The sequence below is a fragment of the Callithrix jacchus genome, chromosome 2, assembly GCF_049354715.1.
Source record: "Callithrix jacchus isolate 240 chromosome 2, calJac240_pri, whole genome shotgun sequence".
In the NCBI taxonomy this organism is placed as follows: Eukaryota; Metazoa; Chordata; class Mammalia; order Primates; family Cebidae; genus Callithrix; species Callithrix jacchus.
The window spans coordinates 63,154,862-63,179,317 of NC_133503.1; the positions used below are offsets into that span (position 1 = coordinate 63,154,862).

The window sequence follows — 24,456 nt, forward strand, 5'->3', positions numbered from 1 at the left end:
TTCATACAAACATAATTCCTAAATAGAAGAAAACTATTTTATCTGATGTCCAGTTGAAGAAACATGATCTATTAGTATTCTTGAAGAAAAAGTGACAATTTTGTTTAATAGAGAGATGGTTCAGTTTTTGGTTCATTGTTGAGTATGGGCAGTTTTGATTTTCGGAGATTTTACTTTTATGCAGTAACTTTAAAATTCAACCCCTATGTAAAATATAACTTCGTCATATAGTGCAGTGCTGGAAACCTCAGAATATGAAATGCTAGGTTATGCTGCTTCTGCCTTATCCATATTGCTAAAACCTGGTTAACAAATATTTGATCATTTAAAACTTCCCAGGAAGAAGTGTTCTTAGCTCTGAGGAGATCAGTTCATATTAGGGCATAAGGATAGTTTATTCAGGACAAGTATGAGCTTCACACTTCAGAGTTGGGTTTGTAATTTTGGCTAGCACAGTAGCATCCCCTTTTTGTCTTTTACTAAGATTATTTATCAAGACTTACTGGAGTAGACAAGAATCAACCATGCAGTTTTTTTTTCTAAATAAAATCAAGGTTGAATTTGAAGGAAATTCTTGTTGGCTAACTTTTCTCAAGTTCCCTCTTTAGTGGCTGGTAAGCATAACTTAAGTTGGGCTTTAATGTACTTTTACCAGTTCTGGGTTTTTTTTGTTTTTGAGCTGGAGTTTCACTCTTGTTGCCCAGGCTGAAGTGCAATGGCACAATCCGCAACCTCCAACTCCTGGGTTCAAGTGATTCTCCCGCCTCAGTCTCTCAAGTAGCTGGGATTATAGGCATGTACCACCCTGCCTGGCTAATATTTTGTATTTTCAAAAGAGATGGGGTTTCTCCATGTTGGTCAGGCTGGTCTTGAATTCCTGACCTCAAGTGATCCACCTGCCTTGGCCTCCTGAAGTGCTGGGATTGCAGGAGTGACCACCATGCCTGACTCTTTTACCAGTTCTGGAAGACCAAAAGAAACAAAATGTTTCAGCTTGAAAACTTATTATGTAATAGTATCACCACAGAATAGTTAGCACTTGTTTTCTGGCTAGATACATATATTTATGGCTTGACCTAACCCTGCATCATAAGAAAGTCGATTGGCTTTAGTGTTTTCATATTCTAAAATATTGTCTTATAGTTTCTTTCGTTATTAGCAGCTTTTGTGAATTTTGTCCAAAAATTATTTTAAGTTAGTCACATCTTTAACAGCCTGAACTTTTCTGCATCCTCTTTTTTCTATTATTGCATCCCTATTGCTGCCACACTCCAAACATACTTATATGTCTCCTTTCTACTTATATACTCAGGGATCCTATGGTCATCTAGAGCAGTGCTATTCACAGTACTGATCTTCAGCAAGAAGAGCTTAGATAAGACTATAAGTGAACATAGTGACTTCTTCATTGAGAAAGACTTACTATGAAAAAAATGCCAGCTGACTTAAACAGTGTACTTTGTGACTTAGCTGTGTTATAACCTGTTACACGCTCTTTATTTTGTCATGGACCAGTACCAAACTATTTTCAGATTAGAATTGAGTTTTAGATCATCAATCAGCTGCTTCTAGCAATTGGTCAAGGTAACACACTTTGGAGAACATTAACCTGGTGCACACAGAGGATGGATGTTTCAGTGCATAAGAAATCTGGAGCTCCATTCAGACACTCAGACTATCCTGAAAGGCAGTAAATGATTAAAATGCAAAAATTTTGGGACTTTTTCTTTGTTCTGAGATAATTTGAATTCAGTTATACCTAGTGATATTGGAATTCTGTGGTACTTAAAAGGGATGACCAACTATAAAATTAAGATTTGAAAAGTGTATCTATCATCTGTGTCAGTTTTTTTAAATGATTGCACTGTTAATGAGTGCCACATTTAGGATTGTCATAATTCCAGTATGATTTCACACAAGGGTAGTTTGTTAGTAATGTGCATATAAAGTCTGAATTTTAATGAGGGAAAATTAGAGATTAAATTGGAAGCTGAATAAATTAAAAACATTGTAGAGATAGTCATGTATTGATCCCATTGCATTGTATACTTTACATGACATCATTATAGGTATGTAACAATTGCATACACATGCACTATTAATATTAAAAGAGCCTGAGTGATCCTATTTGATATTAGAACAAGAGATTTGAATTCGTTCCTAAGCTATTTATTATTTATTGATTGATTGCCTCTATCTCAATAGCCTTCAAACATATTATGGAGGTAAAAGTATTTTTTGCTTATTCTTATTCTTGGTCTTATAAAAAGTATTGAGCTAAATTCTTGTATTTTGAAACTTAGTTTATTATTTGTCCTAAGTGCTGGAAACATTTTGTGGAATATCATGCATTTATAAGGTAGGAACTTTTCCCCATTTAGCTCTGTGTATCCAAATTTATCCTTCAAAAAGTGGGTTTGAAATTCTTTTGTTTATAGAATTCATAGTGATTTTTCTTTGTATTTTAAACTTTAGTTTCTATTTATTATTAAGTAAATCTGGCATTTTAGTCTTTAATTATTTGTAAATATTACCTGGTTTACACATTAAGAACCAATCATTTGTCTTCACTTAGGCTAAACTTCGTTATTTTCTCCAAAGGGTACTGTGGAACACTGCATAATAGGAGCAATAATCCTTTCTGAATTGACTCAGGAAATGAACCTGGTAAGCAAGCCTTTCCATCTAACAGGAGCCTGAGTTTGCTTAAGTAATGCTGTTTCTTTTCTGCTTTTATCTGTGGCAAAATAGACAGTCGTCTTTGTGTGACATAAAACTCTGGATAATCAAGATTTTTTGTGTGTCTGTTGTATTGGTGGGGTCATTAAGTGGTGGAATATTTTCATTGTCACTGAAAATATCTGCAATAATACAGAGTACTGCAAAGAACAGAGAATTGGACATGGTTCTTGCTCCATGGACACTTGGAGAATTGTCCTTTTACTTATATATTTAATAATATGCTAGCCATAAGAAATATGTGCAAAAGAGAAACAAACCTTAATTCACTTACAAATAAAAGGTGGTTTGAAGAATTGATTCTCAACAATGGATATGCAGCAGGACTCCTCAAAAAACAGGCCTTTTTTGGCCAGGCGCAGTGGCTCATGCCTGTAATCCCAGCACTTTGGGAGGCTGAGGCAGGTGGATCACCTGAGGACAGGAGTTGGAGACCAGCCTGGCCAACATGGAAAAACCCCATCTCTACTAAAAATACAAAAATTGCGCCTGGTGGTGGTGCCTGTAATCACAGATACTGGGGAGGCTGAGGGAGGAGAATTGCTTGAATCTAGGAGGTGAACGTTGCATTGAGCTGAGATCAGCCTGGGAGAAGCCAAGCCAAGCCAAGCTAAGACAAGCCAAGCCAAGCCAAGCCAAGCCAAGCAAAGCTAAGCCAGGCCAAGCCAGGCCAGACCAGGCCGAAACTCAGAAAGTTGGCAGAGCACTGTGATTGCTTGTAGTGTTTCTTTCTTTCTTTTTTTTTTTTTGAGACGGAGTTTCACTCTTGTTACCCAGGCTGGAGTGCAATGGCGCGATCTCGGCTCACCGCAACCTCTGCCTCCTGGGTCAGGCAATTCTCCTGCCTCAGCCTCCTGAGTAGTAGGGATTACAGGCACATGCCACTATGCCCAGCTAATTTTTTGTATTTTTAGTAGAGATGGGGTTTCACCATGTTGACAAGGATGGTCTCGATCTCTTGACCTCGTGATCCACCCGCCTCGGCCTCCCAAAGTGCTGGGATTACAGGCATGAGCCACCACACCCGGCCTGTAGTGTTTCTTTATAATGCATTCCATGGGAGGAAGAACAGGATCTGGACTTGGCACTTTTCTTTTTTAATATTCCATTGTGTGTATGTGTATATATACCATATTTTCTTTCTTTTCATTATACCTTAAGTTGTATAATACATGTGCAGAATGTACAGATTTGTTACGTAGGTATACATGTGCCATGATGGTTTGTTGCACCCATCAACCTGTCATCTGCATTAGGTATTTCTCCTAATGCTATCCCTCCTCCTGCCCCCCACCTCCACCCCATGACAGGCCCCAGTGATTTTCCCCTCCCTGTGTCCATGTATTCTCATTGTTCAACTCTCACTTGTGAGTGAGAACATGCAGTCTTTGGTTTTCTGTTCCTGTGTTAGTTTGCTGAGAATGACGGTTTCCAGCTTCATCCATGTCCCTGCAAAGGACATACACTCATCCTTTTTAATGGCTGCATAGTATTCCGTGGTGTACACATGCCACATTTTCTTTATCCAGTCTATCATTGATGGCATTTGGGTTGGTTCCAAGTCTTTGCTGTTGTGAATAGTGCTGCAAAAAACGTGTGCATGTGTCTTTATAATAGAATGATTCATAATCCTTTGGGTATATACCCAGTAATGAGATTGCTGGGTCAAAAAAAAGTGGCATAAGAGCCACTTTGTTTCAATGAACAACATTGTGGCAGATTTGCTCAACCTAACAAGCTCTGCAAGATTTGAAGCTTCCCTTAATATGGACCTTAATGAAATCAACATAAATGTAGTTCCTTTTCTTCAACTTCATTATCTTGTGTCAAGCCAACACCTGTATATACACTGGTAGATGTTAACATTCCTACTAAAAGATTGGATCAGATGTTTCAGAGACCTTTAGTAAAGGTCACCAGCTGCTTCAGGCAGACCTCAAAGATAGTCTTTACCTCACCTGTTAGCTCATGATTAGAGGAAATGTGCAGATTTTAGACATTCGTAGAAATACTGAAAGATTAAATAAAACCCTCTCTGAGTTTGTCTCCTGGAATCAAGAAGGTTGAAGACCAGCCTGTGTTTCGTACCTCCTGTGGGCCATTTTTATTCATTATTAGCTTTAGCAAATAACACATGTGTGAAGCCCACATTCGTGGAACTGAAAGAGAGATGCATGAGGCTATACAAGAAAAAGGCTCATCTTCATCACTGTCTACAAGTTGAAAGGATAGAAGAAACCTGTTTCACAGAAGTTGTGTTATCTTTGTCAGCACTCATACAGGAATATAACCAATTGGATGCCACAAAAACCATAACTGTGCAAGATTTACCTAACCTAAGCATATCTGTGTAAAAAAGAAACCCTCCAGAATAGTTTATTAATTTCACATAGTTTTTTCTCACCTTTCTGTTTCAGCGTTTTTTGAATTCAGAAAGTCTAGTTTGTTTTTCATATTAGAAAATGTTTTTGTCTAAAAGAGTTATTTCTGTTTAATCACAATTTGTTGGTAATACCAGTGTGTGAAATTAGTGAAATCCTAGTACCTGAACTTCAAACATTTATCTTCAGAAAAATCCCCTTTTCTAAAATTGAGAGAATGGAGTTCTTCAGTATTTTGCTGTATTTATAACCTCATACTTTGGCATTTATGCACTAATTATCATATCTCCAATAAACGTCTTATACAGATGTATTTTTATAATTATTCATTTATATTTTGATATTCTATTTAAATTCTCCTGATTCTGCAAAAGTAGGTACTGTGAGTAGAGGAACACAATATAAATATTTCTGTGTAATATCCACTAACTATTCAGGGATAAGTTTTATTATATCCATTAAGGAGGGTTTGTTTCTTCTTTGGATAACAACTTGTTTGCTCAGAAGAATCCTAATTTGTACACTTAACATGTATTTGTATTAAATTTTTTAAATAATTGCTTTCTTATGAAACCAGTTGATTTTTATAAAAATAAGTGTTCATTTTTTAAAAAAACAGATCTTTTGGCACTTTATGACTTCTAGTTTGGATTTTTACCCTGTACTGGGGGAATTTTCAAAAGCTATACTTCTTCCCAACAGTGCTTTTATGATATGAACATGTTATTACCTTTTCCTTTTTGCACATAACATGGTTCTAAACAGAATAAAAGCAGAAGTTGGATTCTATATGGCATACTTTTATAATAAAGAGGAATGTAACATTTGAATTTTAAAACTGTCATCTTGAGTGGTATGTGTTTGCATGTGCATGCATGTTCATGTATGCATATAGGTGTATATATGTAGGAGAGCTTGGATACCCAGGACCACTTGCCAGCTCCCTTTGGAGTAACAGTATAGCCATGTGCATTAAAAAATTCCCTTTGCTACTTGTGCTCAATCAGGAATTAGAAAGTATTTTTAGATTTTTAGGAAGGATTTCTAAAGTTTAAAGTGATCTCTTAATTTATCATGGCCATCACCGTCCTGACTTCTCTGCCCCAGAGTATGTGCTTTGTGTTTGTGCGTACATGGGTATCTATAACTAGTACTGTCTCAGCAGAGATATTATGAAAGGTATAATCTTACTGAACTCTAAATATGTCAAAAGAACTGTAGCTTTTTTCTAAAAAAAGTATATTTAAATATTTTCATAAAAGTGAATAGTATGATAACCTCATGTACCTATCGTCTTCATTATATAACTTTTTGCTAATTTTAAAATTAGCAATTTGATTCATTTCCTGCTTTTCAGCGTAATAGAAAAATAGTCTGCCCTGGAAGTGAGAGTTTGCTGTGTTTAGATTATCACTGAAATAAGGCTAGTTAATGTGAAGTTCTAATAAATGTGTAGTTTAGAGACCAACAGGGTAACTTTTTTTTTTTAATTAGCAAACTTACAGAAAAGTTGTAAGTATAGTACAGAGAAGTTTTTTCTCAACTATTTGATACTAAGTTGCCAACATGACTCTCTTCGACCAGGGACTTGAGTGTATTTTCGACACAAAAGAATATTCTTCTACATAACCTCAATACAACCTTTAAATCAGAAAATGAACACTGGAATTATTCCCACTATCTAATCCTTATACCCCATTCAAGTTTCACCAGTTATCCTCAAAATGTTCTTTCTAGCAAAAGAACCGGTTTAGGATTATGTATCACATTTAGTTCCTATGTTTTGTTAGTCTTCTTTGATCTGGAAAAATTTCTCGATCTTTTTCACTTTCATGCCCTTGACATTTTTTTTTGTTTTGAGACAGAGTCTTGCTCTGTTGCCCAGACTGGAGTACGGTGGCGCGATCTCAGCTCACTGCAGCCTCTGCCTCCTGGGTTCAAGCAATTCTCCTGCCTCAGCCTGAGTAGCTGGGACTATAGGTACGTGCCACCATGCCCAGCTAACTTTTGTATTTTTAGTAGAGGCAGGGTTTCACCATGTTGGCCAGGATGGTCTCTGTCTCCTGACCCTGTGATCCACCTGCCTTGGCCTCCCAAAGTGCTGGGATATTATAGGCGTGAGCCACTGCGTTCAGCCATCCTTGACATTTATGAAGATTACAGGCCAGTTGTTTTGTAAAAGATGTCCCTCAATTTGAGATTGTGTGATATTTCCTCATTACTAGATTCAGCTCATGTGAATTTGTCAGGAATATCACAGAAATGATACTGTGGCCATCTCATTGCCTTCTGTCAGGAAGCACATGATTTGTCACATTACTGATGATGTTCACTTTGATCTCTTAATGAAGATGGACTCCTCCAGGCTCCCCAGTTGTAGACTTACTCCTTTTCCTGTCGTATTTAATACATATTTTGTGAAGAGGTACTTAAGACTCTGAAAATATCTTGTTCCTTACCAGACTTTCAACTTATTTGTTAATTTATATTAATATGGATTCCTGGTTTCATTTTATTTAACAGTATAATTTATTGCTAATATTATTTGTTTTGTTGCTCAGATTTTTCCAAGCTTTGGCCAATAGGACCTTTTTCAAGCTGTTTTTCGTGTCCATTTGACGTTTCCTCACCATTCTTTTGAATGCTTTCTTACCTTCTCCCACAAGATAGTCCAAGCTTTTCTTGCATTGAACCAAGTACCTTTTAAGAAAAGCTTTAAAATCTGAAGTGTGATTTTGGCTTTATATGGTGAAAAATATATATGGCTTCTGTGGAAACATTTCATTCAGCCATATTTTGTGACATTTACAATTATAATTATCATGTATTAAGCATTTCTGAACCAGGAAGTAGGGAGAGCTGTAATGCATGAGGATAGTTAAATATTCTAGTTATCAGATGTGAGCCAGTTAAATTCATGTAGTATCTATAATAGGATATGTCTTTTAAGAAAAAGATCTACACTTGAGTTTTCCTGAAAGTCAGAGGGATTATGTAAGTTATCCTGCTGTTTTAGAAGCTAGATTTTCTGTTCCTGGAATATATTCACTATCTAGTAATTAAGAAGTAAAATATCCTGTGTGTCCATGGTAGAGGCATATATATGCAGTAGAAAATGGATGTGCAATCCTTCTCAAAAGATTGGATATGTAAATTAGTAACCTGAGGAAAATAAGCATTCAGTCCTTGATTATAACTCTGGGATAAGACATGAAGTTGTATTTTAGCTCTATTGTTACCTTTTACAAACTTCTTAGCTTCTTTAAAACTTACATATTGTTACCTGTAAAATGAAAATGACAACTGTTTACATGGATCTTAATAAGATTACATTAACTAGCACAGGACTGAATTAGTGTAGGAAGTGCTCAGTACCCCTGAAGGGTCTTTCTATAATATGGATGAGAGTGAGAAGTTAGTCTAAGATAGTGTGCCCGTAACTTGAATTTCTCATCTTGTAAAAATCATCCTTTATTTCAAAATTCATGTGCTTTAAAAAGATAAAGCATATCTCACAGATTAGTTTTAAGGAATACATGAAATAATACATGAAGAGTACTTTATAAATAGCAATGATAATGCTGTTTGCTTTTAATTTGTATTAAGGAAAAAATATTTTTATATATTGAGGGAAGCATTGTAGGAGAGACAGACTTTGAGGTTTGATTTAAATTAATCAAGAGAGGCAGGCAAAAGACATGAACAGACACTTGTCAAAAGAAGGCAACAGACATGAAGAAGTGTTGTTCCATATCACGAATCATCATAGAAATGCAAAGCAAAACCACAATGAAATACCATCTCACACCAGTCAGAATGGCTGTTACTAAAAAGCCAGAAAACCACAGATGCTGGCAAGGCTGTGGAGAAAAGGGAACTCTTATATACTGTTGCTGGGAATGTAAATTAGTTCAGCCACTGTGGAAAATAGTTTGGAGATTTCTCAAAGAACTTAAAACAGAACTGCTATTAAACCCAGCAATCCTATTACTGAGTATATATCCCCTAAAACCCAAATCAATCAAAAAGAAACATGCACTTACATGTTCATTGCAGCACTATTCAGAACATCAAAGGCATGGAATCAACCTTAGTGCCGATTGATGGTGGATTGGATAAAGAAAATACCCGTATACCATAGAATATTGTGCAGCCATAAAAAATAATGAAATGATGTCCTTTGAAGCAACATGGATGCAGCTGAGGCCATTATCCTAAGCAAATTAATGCAGGAACGGAAAACCAAAAACTACATGTTATTACTTGCCAGTGGGAGCTAAACATTAGATAACTGTGGACATAAAGATGGCAACAGTAGAAACTAGGGACCACTAGATAGGAGAGAGAGAGAAGGTGACAGGCATTGAAAAAGTAACTTTTGAGTGACAGGATCATTCATACCCCAAACCTCAGCATCATGCAATATATCCAGGCAACAAACCTTCACATGTACCCCCTCAAGCTAACATGAAAGTTGGAAAAAAAAAAGGAACACTGAAAGTGCTAATTTAAATCTTGCACATTGGGTATAGATTTCATAACTACTTTGTGTAATCATTTGACCTTTTGTTATGATTCATGTTTCATAAGTGAATGTGGCAATTGATTATAGTGTAAATTATATGTTTGAGCTTAGGAGGTATCACATAATCAATTTTGAGCCCATTGCTTCTTTCAAATCTATAAACATTAGCAAGGAAAATGGTTTATTTTCTTCTTCCAGATAGCAATAAGAATAAATAGTAATGCTGTACCAACTGTAGACCGTAGTGTTAATGTTAGTATGAGTATCAGACTTCAGCTATGTTTGCCTGTTTCCTATTGATAAATGGAAATATTGATGGTATTAATAGTATAATTTTGAATATACTACATTTTAGGTTAGAGGTGTAAGCTCTTAGTCTTAGTTTACTCTTAAAAACGATTTGTCATTAGCTAATAAAATATTTAGAGGGAACATGCTATTGCTTATGTAATAAATCAGATTTCTGATTATTTATAATTCCTGCCTTGGTTTCTTTTCATAGTATCAAAGATACATGAACCAATGACATATATGGTAGTTATAGAAATACCACTTTCAACTAGAAGAATTTTTCTGTGGCTAATTCAGTTTGCTCATTCACAGACAGAGTTAGAATTTGGAGATTATCTTGGAGATTCCTCATTTTACAGGTGGAATCTGAGGAACAGGGAGGTTGTTACTGCATGGTGTGAAATATGGTACATGGTTTGGGAGTCTTAGTATCTATTTTTATTTTATAATCTGTGTTGTTTATACTGCTTCTGAAACTGATCAACTTTGGCTTTTAATGTTGGGATCAGTATGGGTTGTAGGATGAGCATTAAATTAAAACAGTCTAGAAACTTGGATTCTACTCATTAATTTCCATTACTTTTTTTTTTTTAGTAAACTTTGCTTTGATTTTTTATAGGTCTGGTTAAACTAATTTCATCTTTATCTTTTTAGATTGATTATTCCAGACCTTCAGCAAAACACAGGAAAATAGCTACCTCATTTTGTGACACTTCTCTCAAAGACATTTTAGTGCTAGCATGCTCTCTTTTAAAAGAGGTAAGTTATTCAACTTCCTAGTTAGAATATTTGGGAAATTTTAAAAGTTTCAAAAGAATTTCAGTTGGATTCCCCCCCCTCCCAATTTTGCCTTTTAAGGAGTTATTGTGGACAGACTTAAGTAGAGTAAATTTGCATAAATCTGTAAGCAGTTCCAAAAAATTCACTTTTACTCACTAGACATGTGGTAAGGTGAAATCCAAAGGGAATCTAGTAACTCGTCTTTAGATAGTAGTTTCATTGCCTTTCTAGCATAGATACTTTAATTAAAGAAGCTAATTGAGTATTAGTTTCTTTATCTTCCTGCTTATATTTTGATAGCATGCAGATGAAACATGAAATGATAATACTTTCCTGATTTATCAACTATCAAAATTTATTCATAATTTAGCCAAGATCGTTGACTTTAACAATTTCTTTGGGAAATAATACTTCCCCATTAGCTACTTAGTGCCCTATTGAACATTAGTGATAGCATGATTCATAATTATATTGTATTCTCTTGTATAATATAGGGACTCCATCATGCTGTTCAAGCTTGATAATTGGTGTAATATAGCATTTCCCAAAAGTATGCTCCAGTAAGCACTACTTTCCAGTTATTTCAATTCTTTGGTATAGTTACATGACAACTGCCACACTAGGTCAGACCCAAAGGCATTCTATTATCTTAAATTTTTTCTTTTAGCATGGAAAAATTTAACATACACAAAAGTAGATAGAGTAGTATAACCAGTTAACCTATCAGCCAGTTAAACAGTAGCAACTCATGGCTAGTCTTGTTTTCTCTCTAGTCCTACTCACCCACTTCTTTTTATATTATTCTTCAAGCAGAATCCCAAATTTCATATAATTTCCTCCATAAATATTTCATAATATATCTCTAAAAGGTATAATTGTTTTCGGTTTTTGTGAGAATGGGCATTATTTTGGAAATAGGACTGTTCTTCGGAAGCTTTGTGTGTGTTATCCAACATTCAAACAGTTTTGATTGCCTTTATTAGCTGAATGTGGTTCTTTTATGCATGAAGTTAACCCAGTTTTTATTGAAGAAAGTAACATTACTTTCCCATATATGGAATAGTATGACTTTGTAAACTGTTACTAGTTTTCATTTGACATTGCAAAATTATTTTAATTCATGAAGTGTAAATTTATTGATGTATTTCACAGTATTATATTTGATTTTGTACTTTTTTCAGGTGTTGGCCAAACCTTTAAATCTTCAGGATCAATGTCAGCAAAATCTGGTAATGCAGGTCTTGAAACTGGTCCTTAACTGCCTTAACTTTGACTTCATTGGCAGTTCAGCAGATGAATCTGCAGATGATCTTTGCACAGTGCAGATTCCAACAACTTGGAGAACAAGTAAGAAAAAAGTTTGGTATGAAGGGTCATCAACATAAAAGGCACAGTATTAGGCAATATAGTTTCCCTATATATAGTTACCTTTTGCTAGGAAATAAAAAAGAGTTCAAATGGATTTGTAACCCAAAGTAGCTACTGATGGCTGATATTGAAATTTTTTCTCCAATTCATATTATAGTAACTTCCATATTTTGATTTTGGAAAAAAGAAAAAACAAGGACAGCACTAGAGTTAAATGGAAAGCAGGTTTGGGAAGAAAATCAAGCACTCTGAAACTTTAAGATAAACAGAGTGGGACAGGATCCCACTTGGAGGTCAAATAAGAAAAAAGTTGAGTGTGAAGGGTCGTCATGAGAAAAAAAAAGTTTAGCATGAAGAGTTAGCAAGAGATGTCAACATATTTTTCACTGTTGTAAAGAGAATGAATTAGAGTAAGTGGCCTAGAAGAGCAGAGTTGCAACTTGCTTCTAGAAAGGGATACCAAGAAAAAGGAAGCTAATTTGTTCTCTCATGTCCCAGAAAAATGGTGGCATCTAAGGTACCTCTGAAGTCAGAAGTGGGAATTGGGGCTGATGGGGCTTGATAAAGTCTGTACGCTGAACAGTTAAACTCTCCAGGATCTTCTCTGCCACCTGTGCAGCTAGGTGACTTCCTTTTCCTCCCTTTTCTCTACCTGTACTACTTCTTTACTTTCCAAGACCAGAGCTTTTTTCCTCAAGAAATAAAATTGGAGAGGCCTCATATTCATGGATACCAGATTTAATAGAGGAGAAGCATTAATTTTCTGAAAACTTCTAACATGGAGATCAGAGACTTCAACAACAAAAGGAGACTTTGTGTTCTGTATCTTCACTGCGGTGATGGAAACATGAACCAAAAATTTCACAGACTAAACACATATTTCTCCACACACAAGAACATGTGAAACTGGGAAATCTGAATACGATTGTGGATTGTATCAATATGAGTTTCCTAGTTGAGATATTATACTGTAGTTTTGCAAGAAATTACCATTGTAGTATAATGGGTAAAGAGTTCATGGGGTCTTTCTGTATTTTTTTTTTTTTGGCAACTGCGTATGAATCTACAATTATCTTAAAAAGTTTAATTGTAAATGGAGGGTAGTTAATAGCAACAGAGACAAGGTGAAGAGTAGAAATAAACTTCAGAAAGATATAATGAATGTGCTCAGAGAGATAATGCATCCCTGAAGCAAGAACAGGATATTGTTTTAAAAAGGAAAGTTCAGAGAATGTTCCAGATTTACAGGACAGTTGCCAAAATAAAACATCCAGTAGAAAAGTTGGAAGACAAAGTTAACACAGTCTCCTAGAATATAGAACAAAAAAGCAAAGAGATGTTTGATAAGAGGGAAAAAAAAATAAGAAAACTAGAAGATGAAATTAAGAAGGTGTGACGGTTAGAAGTTCTAGGAGAGGATGCAGAAAGAAGGAAATTTGCAAACAGATAGTACTCCAGAATGCTCTCAGCACTAAAGGGTAGATCCCACTAAGTTTCCAGCATAATGAATGAAAAAAGATGTACACTAAGCTTTATAATCATGACATTTTAGAATAGGAAGGATAAAGAAAAAAAATTCTAAAAACTACCAGAAAGAATAAAACTAAATCTTCTCCTACAAAGGATTGGGGCCAAGAAGGTATTGGACTTCTCAATACCTTCTTGGCCCCTTCTAGCAGCACTGAAAGCTAGAAGACAATAGAGTAATATCTTCAGACTTCTGAGGGAAAATTGTTTTCAAACTAGACCAAATTTATCAAGTCTAAGATAGAATAAAGACATTTTCAGATATGTGAGCCTTTCCAAAATTTATCCCTTATGTACTTGCTCTCAGGAAGTTACTTGATGTGCAAGCTAAGAAAGTGGAAGATAATAGAATTTGGGAAATGGTACTTCAATACAAGATGACAGTGGACAGACATAAAAAGGCTACACTTGTATAACAAAGTTAAGAAGAAACCAGTTCAATTTGAAGGCTCTGGGAGGTAGGGGTGGGTGAATCCAAATGATGGGTTATTTGATGCTATTGATGGATTGGAACTTGTCATGGAGAACATTGGTGCCAATCTGTGAGATATTTGGAAAGAATTAGTGAGCGATACATAACTAAGCACAGAAAAGATGCTATGACTAAGTCCAGGGAGCATTAGAAATGTGATGTAATTATACCTCTGTTGTTAATATTATTTACATAGTCATAATAAATGTAAACATACAGAATTGATTTAATCACAAATTGTGATAATAGTGGATGTTTTGAGAAGATTGATTGTAGAGAGAGTGGTAGGCATGATAGGGATGTGGCATTGGTGATTAGACAGCTAAAGCCTTACACACTGTAATAGGAATGCAGTTGATGTCTAAAGTAAAACAATCAAATGAAGGAGTAGTAGTATAGGCTATTATTTGGAAGCATGAACGTAATTATAGCTAAAAGAGTTGGGCCGGATGCAGTGGTTCACGCCTGTAATCCCAGCACTTTAGGAGGCTGAGGTGGGTAGATCACAAGGTCAAGAGATCGAGACCATCCTGGCCAACATGGTGAAACCCTGTCTCTACTAAAAAATACAAAAATTAGCTGGGTGTGGTGGTGTGTGCCTGTAGTCCCAGCTACTTGGGAAGCTGCGGCAGGAGAATCACTTGAACCCAGGAGGCGGAGGTTGCAGTGAGCCAGGATCTTGCCACCATACTCCAACCTGGCAACAGAATAAGAATCTGTCCCAAACAAACGAGTTGAAAAGCAGTTGGAATGGGATAGGGTACAGTTTTTTTAAAATAAGCTTTTTAGTACTGTTTACTTTTTGATACTGTTTGAATTCTCAGTGTTTATATTACATTAATACAAATGAAAATAGTAAGGAGATTCTCCCAGTTCAAACTGTGTGCTCCATAGAGATGAGGAATAGCCTAGCTAATTAATTTCTCTCTGTATTATTTCATCTTTCAAAGGACAGTAGGCTAGGAATTAAAAATAGGCCTAACTGGAAGGAGTGGCCACTTGTAGAGGTCTTGGATTTCTCAGTTTGTATGATATTGTCTTACTTTTTTAAGATCACTGAATTGAAAGTAATGGCGTTAGAAAATAATTTTTTTTTCCTAGTTTTTCTGGAACCAGAAACATTGGATCTTTTCTTCAATTTGTATCATTCACTTCCACCGCTACTGTCTCAGTTAGTAAGTAAAAGTCATTCATTACTTCATTAAAAAGTACCTGTGAATTTTATGTAATTTAAGTAAGGGGTGGTATATATTTACTTCAAACATTCTGTTTATATATTCGATTGTGTTTACTTTTCATGACAATTTCGTATGTTTTCTGAGATGTATACTGCTTAAACTATATGTCAAATTTTGTTTATTTTGTCAACATTACATTTTATTTCATGGGTGAGCCTAGAACTAGTAATTGTTGATTTAGCTCTTGCCCAGAGCCAGGACAACGTACCAGTCTCTAAATATGTATTTTTTTCCTATTCAGTTCCCACAGGGCCTAAGTCCACCACCACGTGAGGACTTTCCCTTCTACTACCCTTCTCTAACTCTTGCTCAACCTTGCCTGGCTCCATGTCTTAGATTTGACAGGCTGCCCCCTCCAGTTCTCTGAATAAGAAACAAAGAGAATCTACTCACTTGAATTTTGTGCATCAAGCCAGTTATTTATTTATTCTTTGAATCAGTGTAAATTCTATTGCGTGCTCAAGATGTTCTTGATACTCTACAGTTATATAGAACTTTGAAACTCTAACCTCCATAGAGCAGAGTCTAAAACCCTCAGGTATTTATGAAGTAATTTAATATTTAGCATATAGAGATACAGTTTTTCTGCTAATGGCACATAATAAACTCATCATGAATTTATGATTCTGGAAGAAAATATTTAGTATCATAGGTTATTTCAAAATTCTAAGTTTAATGTTTAAACTTACAGAAGTAAAGGTGGGGAGTTCTAATATTGCCATTTTTCTGAAAAAAGATATTCCCGATTTAAAGTATATATCAGTGGTTTGTTTAGATATCTTATGGCCTAAAAGGGAGGAATGCATTCACAAAAATATCCTCTGTAAAAAAAACATATGTCTCAAATCTAGAGTTTAGGGTAGTGCTTTTTATACTGGGTTTCTCAGGTTACCTCATGTTTCTGGTTGGGGCCACAGCCTGTCTTTCAGTCACAATAGTTTTGCTTTTAGTTGTTTAAAACCCATGATTTCATGTAATCATATTTTAGAATAAGACAAAAAAGGTACCAGTGCTTAAATAATAAAGTAGAAAACAATTACTTTGAGAGATAGTAACAAACATTGTCGGATATGTCCTACTTACTATATGATACTTATCTCACGTAATCCTCAAAGTGGCCCTGAAAGGTAAATAATAAAATCCTCACTGTATAAATGCAGGAATACAGAAAACAGACCCAGATTGACTAAATGACTTTCTCCAGGGCAACATAGAAAATATTGGCATTGAGATTCAAACACAGGTCTTTTTTGCCCCCAAATCCCAGGTGTTTTTAATACAGTAGTGGTTCCCATGCTTGTACTTCTGAGTTTTCTAAGAGTTTTTATTTTTAATTTGGATTTTAGGTTCTAATGGTAGGGGCTGTGATGTAGGAGCACATCTAAAGGGCATTATTTGATTTTTGTCTCGTTTCTCACCATGAAGTACCTACCTGTTCCAGCACCATTTTCAGACTTTTTAAGATGCTAATGATGGTGTAAAATATTCCTTGACCAACTAAATTTGGAACATGCTGGATTAAATTACGGATTCCCCCCACCCCTTCCCGCAGGATACCACAGCACATAATGTGCACTATTTCCCAAACATATTGTACCACAAAACCATATATTTTTTTTTTTTGGTAAAAAACTTTATTCATTAGAAATTGGAACTGGGCATCATAAACAATTGAGAGCCTGTTATATGCATAGCATGTCCAGGCCCTAAACTGGCAGATATTATTAATAAAAAAACATTAGAGGTGAATACATACGAATAGGAATTTTAATGATGGGGAGAAGGAAGAATTGTGGGTGGTGAGAATGGTTGATGATACCTAGTTTTCATTATTTTTATGTCCTATAATGCTTTTTATATTGCATTATAAGGCATTATATTTATACTGCATTAAAATTAAATTCATTTTATATGTAAAGACTAGTATTCCTTATGTGTGGCCACAGTTACTTTGAAAATTGAAATGAAATTTTTTTGGTATTTTTTAGGCACTTTCATGTTTAGTTCAGTTTGCTTCGACAAGAAGGTCCCTATTTAACAGTCCTGAACGTGCCAAGTACCTTGGTAATTTAATTAAGGGAGTAAAAAGGATACTTGAAAACCCTCAGGTATTTATGAAGTAATTTAATATTTAGCATATAGAGATACAGTTTTTCTGCTAAAGGCACATAATAAACTCATGAATTTATTATGATTCTGGAAGAAAATATTTACTATCATATTTATCTTCCTTAGATCTCTCTCTGTCCTTTTCTTTTTTTTGAGGTGGAGTCTTGCTCTGTTGCCCAGGCTGGAGTTCAGTGGTGCAATCTTGGCTCACTGCAACCTCTGCCTCCCTGGTTCGAGTGATTCTGCCTCAGCCTCTTGAGTAGCTGGGATTAAGGTGTGCGCCACCACCCCTGCTAATTTTTGTATTTTTAGTAGAGACCGGGTGTCGCCATTTTGGCCTGGCTGGTCTTGAACTCCTGACCTTAAGTGATCCAACTGCCTCAGCTTCCCAAAGTGCTGGGATTATAGACCTGAGCCACACTGCGCCCAGCCCTTAGATCTCAGTTGTAGTAGAAATGGGTAGTTTTAAAAAATAGTTGTTTCCATGGCTGACTTCTGTGTTTCTTACTTTTTCCTTTAAGCAAATATGATTAGAAATTATATTATTATGCTTCTGTCTTTTACTATTGTATTACATTTCTTTGCTTGCACTTCTTAAACTACTAAAGTGATTAATTTAGTTTGTCCACCTTCTGAACTAGAAGACTTAATAGAAATCTGAATGTTAATATTGGAGCAACTGGCCTTAAATTATGAAATAATGTTTTCTTGCCCTCTTGTGGACAAGTAAGAGTTTGTAGATTTTAAAATCTTTTCTGCATTAACTTGAGAGCTTCAATGCCAATATTCATTTCAGAGAATTGCAAAGCTGCTATTAATGAATGATTTTGGGTACTTAGATAAAATATTTTGTTTTGTTTTTTATTTAAAATAGTTGTAAAATACAGACCTTTAAAGGTTAAATAATTTAAGGAGACTTATCTAATTTTCTTGGTTATTAATAAATTTTGGGGGGGTGACATATAATATCTTTGTTCAGTAAGAATGTTTGTTCTACAAGAAGCAGTTTTTGCAAGTTATTCTCAGAAGTATTTTATGGGTTTTGCATTTATTTTATTTTTTCAATGTTAGTATAGCTGTGAAATTTCCTGTTATGCTGATAAAGAGGATTTTACCAATGTACTTAAAAATTTTTAAGTTGTTTAACTCAATATCATCAACCAGTAGGTGGAAGATAATATGCTAATGGCTGATAATTTCTTTTAAATGATTTCCCAACATCTTCATGTTGATGTTTCATGGCTGTAAAAGTTGGTATGAGCATTAGATTATTTTAGAATTACAAACATGTTTTAAAGATATGACTACAAATTTTTTTTTTATTTGTCCTTAATAGATACCATTTTCTATATATTTCATGGAGCTCCTATGAATGAAATTGCTTAGAGACTTTCAGTTTTACAAAGATACTTTTTAAATTCTGTTTCATGCCAGCTACAGTGCATACTAAAACTGTTTTCAAGGAGCTTGCAGACAACTGGGCAGACCTTTTTTGTTCTTTCCTTTTAATCTATCCTCCTCCAAAATTTACTTGTGTAAATTTTGTTTTTTTGCTAAACTTTTGTTATTTGTTCACCTTTATTCCTTACATTGCAGTAATTTGTTTGAATGACTGTCTAGAGACATGGAGTTGCTTCAGGGTACAGTTCTGTAGATACTCAATAAATATTTGTTTAATTAAGAAAAGTTCTGTTATTTGTGTGTTCATAGACACCATTTAAGTTTGGTGAGAATTGTTCTTTCCTAGCGTTTCAAGTACTTATTCTTACTTTTAATCCTAAGTATTTTTCAGGTCCTTTTTGTTGACTTCTGTTTAAGCCACAGTGTACACAAACACACACACACACACACACACACACACTCACTCTCTCTCTCTCTCTCTCTCTCTCTCGTACTATAATAGCTTTTCAAACATTATAATTTAGTCATTGTGTTGCAGATCTTCTTTCTAGGTCTCTACTTTGGATTCCTTATTATTAATCATTGATGACAAAACTAAACCTAGCAGGAATCCCTTGATTTTTTTTTTTACATTATTAACTACCCAGTTGACACAGAGTATTTTTAAAAGTACCCATGAAAATTGGGAGACTTAAGATGCTTTGGGGTTTTACTGATTTTACTATCAGTAGGTTGGTTTGTTTTTAAGCCTTTCTTTTTGTCTCATAATTTAGGGTTTGTCTGATCCAGGTAATTACCATGAATTCTGTCGATTTTTGGCTCGCTTAAAGACAAATTATCAGCTGGGAGAATTAGTTACAGTGAAGGAATATCCTGAAGTTATTAGATTGATTGCTAATTTTACCATTGCTAGCCTACAGGTAGGTAAAAATATGTAATTATGTTAAACTGTAGCCAGTTTTTAAACAACTTCTTGGTAAGGGTTGGTGGGGGTATTTAAAAAATATCTATTAATTTGATTACTTTGCTGGAAATGTTCATTGAAGTTTTAGGTAAAGTTCATTGCAATGTATATAACAAAAATTGAGATGCTACTTAATAATTGAAGAATGGCTTGAGAAACTAGAATAAAATATGTGAGGAAATAAAATTTTTGCAGACTGTATTATAGAAAAGTTCGTTTTATAAGTTTAAGGGAGATTTTACAAAACCATATTTTTCTTTTCTTTTTTTTTTTTTTTTTTAAGGAAGATGCCAGTTTTATTTAAACACAAAACGTGCACATAAGCTGTCTACTCATTTTCTTCACTGCACAGCCTGGCATTGGGGTTGGTGACTCTGATGGCCAGCTGGGCAGCTCTTTCCACGATGGCTTTGCGGTTCTTGGAGGAAACATTGTGAGTGATCTCAGCACAGTAAGATTTGTTGCACATCAGCAGCACTTCCAGCTCCTTGACTTTGTGGACCAGGAACTTCCGGAAGCCATTGGGCAGCATGTGCTTTGTTTTCTTATTGCTCCCATAACCAATGTTAGGCATTAAGATCTGGCCCTTGAACCTTCTACGAACCCTGTTGTCAATACCTCTGGGTTTCCGCCAGTTACGCTTAATTTTGACATATCGGTCTGACTGGTGCCGGATGAACTTCTTGGTTCTCTTTTTGACGATCTTGGGTTTCACAAGGGGTCTAAGGGCGGCCATGATGCCGACCAAGAGATCGCTGCTGTCCAAAACCATATTTTTCATATGATGTCAACTGAAAAATATTCATGGAATGATTAGAGGGAAGTAGAGGAACATTTTAATGAATAATAGAGATGTTGAATAGAGATTCAGTGAATGATAGAGATGTTGGTTTCTTTATACTTTTTTGCATTTATAATTTTGCTATATTCAGTGTTCATTAGTTATATAAGAATAAAAGTTAATTTAAAAATATATGTTTAGTAATTTTGTTCTGTATTTCTTACTGTAGGAAGATGTAATATTTTAAGTAACTTCTGCTTTATTTCTTTGTAGCATTGGGAATTTGCTCCTAACAGTGTTCATTATTTATTAACTCTGTGGCAAAGGATGGTAGCATCAGTTCCTTTTGTGAGATCAACCGAACCCCACCTATTAGACACTTATGCACCAGAAATTACGAAGACCTTTATCACTTCTCGGTTGGAATCGGTTGCCATAGTTGTGAGGTATTGAAAAACGAAATGTTTTCGTTGTTTTTTCTTTTGCATCTTGGAATTTCTTTAAGATTAAGGTATAAATTTAAAATTCACCCTTTTGGTGTACAGTTATATGACTTTTGACAAGTGCATAGAGTTGTATAACTGCCATCACAAGCGAGATAGAGAATAGTTCCATCAGCCCAGAAAGTTCTTTCGGCTCCCTTTTTAGTCAACCCCCGCACCTCACCCTCATCTCCGGCAGTTACTATTTTGTGTCCCTTAACTTTTTTGCCTTTTCCAGAATGTTGTATAAATGAAATCATATAGTTTGCAGCTTTTTAGTCTTAATTTTTTTCCCACTTAGCATAATGCATTTGAGATACCTCTGTGTTGTTAGTACTTTTTTTAAATTGCTGAGTATTATTCCATTTTTGTGGATATATCAGTTTGTTTACCCATTCGCCTGTTGCTGGACACTTGAGTTGTTTATGTTTTTGGCAATTGTAAATAAAACTGATGTAAATATTCCTGCACAGATTTCGTATGAACATAAGTTTTTGTTTCTCTTGGGTAAATACCTAGGTGTGGGATTCCTGGGATGTATCATAATTCTATATTTTACTGCCAAAATATTTTCCAAAGCGGCTGTACCATTTTGCATTCCCACTCGCAATGTATGAAAAATTCAATTGCTCTGTGTTCTCACTAGCACTTGATATTGTTGGTTTTAAAACATTTTACTCATTCTAATAGGTGTGTAGTGGTACCTCCTTGTGGTTTTTCCTTAATGACTAATAATGTTGAGCATATTTTCATGCACTTATTACCACTTGTATGTACTTACTGGTAATATGCTAGTCAAATCCGTTTCTCATTTTTTAATTGGGACGTATATTTTCTTATATTGAGATTTGAGCAGTCTGTCTGTTTTCTTCACAAGTCTTTCTATTACGTATTTTCAAAATATTTTCTCTGTTATTTGCCGTTTCATTTTCTTAACAGTCTTTAGAAGAGCAGACGTTCTAAATTTTGACAAAGTCCAATTCTTTATTTTCTTTTTACATGTTATGTTTTTGTTGTTATACCTAAGGAAACTAATCCAAAGTCACAGATTTTTCTTTTATTTTCTCTTCTAGAAGTTTTATTGTCTTAGAATTTACATTTTAGTCTGTAATCTTGTTCAGGCTAATTTTTGTATATTACCTGGGGTAGGGCTAGCAGTTTGTTTTTTTTTTTGGCATATAGATGACCAGTTATTTCAACATCATTTGTATAACAGACTATCCTTTCTCCATTGAATTGTTTTTATGCTTTTGTCAAAACTTAATGGACCACATACATGTAGTTCTATTTCTGGACTCTGTCCTCATTAATCTTTGTGTCTGTTCTTTCACTAGTACCCTGTCTTGATTACGGTAGGTTTATAATAAGCTTTGAAACCAGATAGTATGAATTCTCTAACTTCCTTTTCTCTCTCAAAATTGTTTTGGCAATTCTGCTTTCTTTGCTTTTTCATATAAATGTTTGAAACAGTTTCTCAGTTTTTATAAAGAAGTTCTGCTGGGATTTTGACTGGGGTTGCATTGAAACTATAGATTAACTTGGAAGAATTGACATGTCAACAACATTGAGTCTCCTAGTCTGTGAGCATGTCTGTCTTTTCATTTATATAGCTCTTCCGTGATTTCTTTCATCAAGTGTTTTACGGTTGTTAGCCTTCTGATCTTAAATACATTTAGGTAGATTTAATGGATACTTTATGTTTCCTAATTCCTTTGTATGATACTGTTTTTGAAATTTCAATTTCTAATTGTTCACTGCCAGTATATACTAATACAGGTCATTTTGTAGATTGACCCTGTATGCTGTGACCTTAGTAAACTTACCTATTAATTTGAGTAGCTTTTTTGTGTTTTTAAAAATATTTTCTATTTATATAATCATGCCATCTTCAGATATAGACGGTTTTATTTTTTACCTTCTAATACATTTCTATTTTTGTTTTATTTTATTTTATTTTATTTTTTTAGAGACAGAGTATCTCTGTCACCCCAGCTGGAGTGCAGTGGTGTGATCTTGGCTCATTGCAACCTCCACCTCCCAGGTTCAAGCAATTTTCATGCCTTAGCCTCCTCAGTAGCTGGGATTACAGGTGTGTGCCACTATGCCCAGCTAATTTTTGCATTTTTAGAGACAGGATTTTGCTATGTTGGTCTGGCTGGTCTCAAACACCTGGCCCCAAGCGATCCTCCTGCTTCAGTTTTTTTTATTCCTTTATGATAGAATTTTTATTTAACATAAAATTTATTTGTGATGAATAAATTACTTCACATTCTAATGTCTGCAAACTTACTCTGTGTTTGCAGAGATCACTTAGATGATCCACTGGATGATACTGCTACTGTGTTTCAGCAGTTGGAGCAGTTGTGCACTGTCAGCAGATGTGAATATGAAAAGACATGTGCACTTCTTGTGCAGTTATTTGACCAAAATGCACAGAATTACCAAAAACTTCTGCATTCAGCTTCTGGTATAACTGTGGACATCACAATTCAGGAAGGTCAGTGAGCTTTATATGACTACTAAGTATTGTGTTGAATATTAAGTAACATATAATTAATCACATTAATAGTTTTACTGCAAATTATTTTGTTGTATTTTCCCCAATTCCTGGTCCCCTAAAAAGCATTCATTTTATTAACCTTCTGGGTATATAGGTAAATTGATCATTGATTTTTTTTTCAGTTCTCCTTTATATAAGATTTACAGGATATACTTCTCTCTGGAATCAATATCAAGAAAAATTGATAATGGCCCTTGAGCAGATAGTTTGTGAACATAAACTCTCTTTTAACTCTTTGTGTTTTCTTCTTTGCTGTACCTGATTGCAAACTCAGAACCCAATTTCAGCAATAAAAAAGAATATTAGGTCTCATTATGATTTTGCTTTTGTGTATTAGCCTTTATTATGGCTTTACGATTATTTTTATTCCTCAATTTCTTCATTATTTTGTTTTTAATCCTTTATGAAAGGAGGAGGTATTTATTTCTGTATATCGTTTTAGGTCCTTTCAGGAACAGAGGAAGTATAATTAATACATTTTTCAGATGTCCTTGATAAGATGCATTATGGGAATGGAAATTTCTAGTAGAAAGCACTTTATAATTATAGTTCTGAAGTTGTTTTCCATATTTATTTATCTCATATTGGAAAGTGAATTTAGTAAGGGATCATAATTAAATTTACTTCCAGTGATTTCCCATCTTAACTTTTAAAAAATTCTTTAAAAGATTATTCTTTACATTTGAATAATGTTTTTCTAAAATGCCTTTTCTTTATTATCGGTCCATCTTGCTTTAAGTCAGACAATACTGCCGAGGGGCTAGATAGTGTGAGATAATCTTTTCTACTTCAGTGTTCTTTTTCTTTTATTAGTATCTGATTTACAAATTAAATGGGG

General features: G+C 34.8%; 1 protein-coding gene and 2 pseudogenes across 4 annotated transcripts in view; 2 read left to right on the plus strand and 1 right to left on the minus strand.

Moving 5' to 3' along the window:
* RANBP17 (RAN binding protein 17) overlaps nt 1-24,456 on the plus strand; it is a 438,613-nt gene that overhangs the window by 40,662 nt on the left and 373,495 nt on the right. For 2 of the 4 annotated variants that reach the window (XM_002744545.7, XM_078365784.1), the window contains 8 exons: nt 2,602-2,667; nt 10,591-10,695; nt 11,898-12,063; nt 15,185-15,258; nt 17,310-17,429; nt 19,605-19,751; nt 20,850-21,022; nt 23,362-23,555. In XM_002744545.7, the coding sequence (XP_002744591.2) occupies nt 2,602-2,667; nt 10,591-10,695; nt 11,898-12,063; nt 15,185-15,258; nt 17,310-17,429; nt 19,605-19,751; nt 20,850-21,022; nt 23,362-23,555 (1,045 nt within the window). Of the gene's footprint in view, nt 1-2,575; nt 2,668-10,590; nt 10,696-11,897; nt 12,064-15,184; nt 15,259-17,309; nt 17,430-19,604; nt 19,752-20,849; nt 21,023-23,361; nt 23,556-24,456 lie in introns of all 4 variants that reach the window. The other 2 variants (XM_017969677.5, XM_008990995.5) reach the window with 2 other exon arrangements.
* On the plus strand, nt 4,325-5,404 carry LOC108590561 (tubulin epsilon chain pseudogene; annotated as a pseudogene).
* Nucleotides 20,064-20,546, minus strand: LOC100404840 (ribosomal protein L32 pseudogene; annotated as a pseudogene).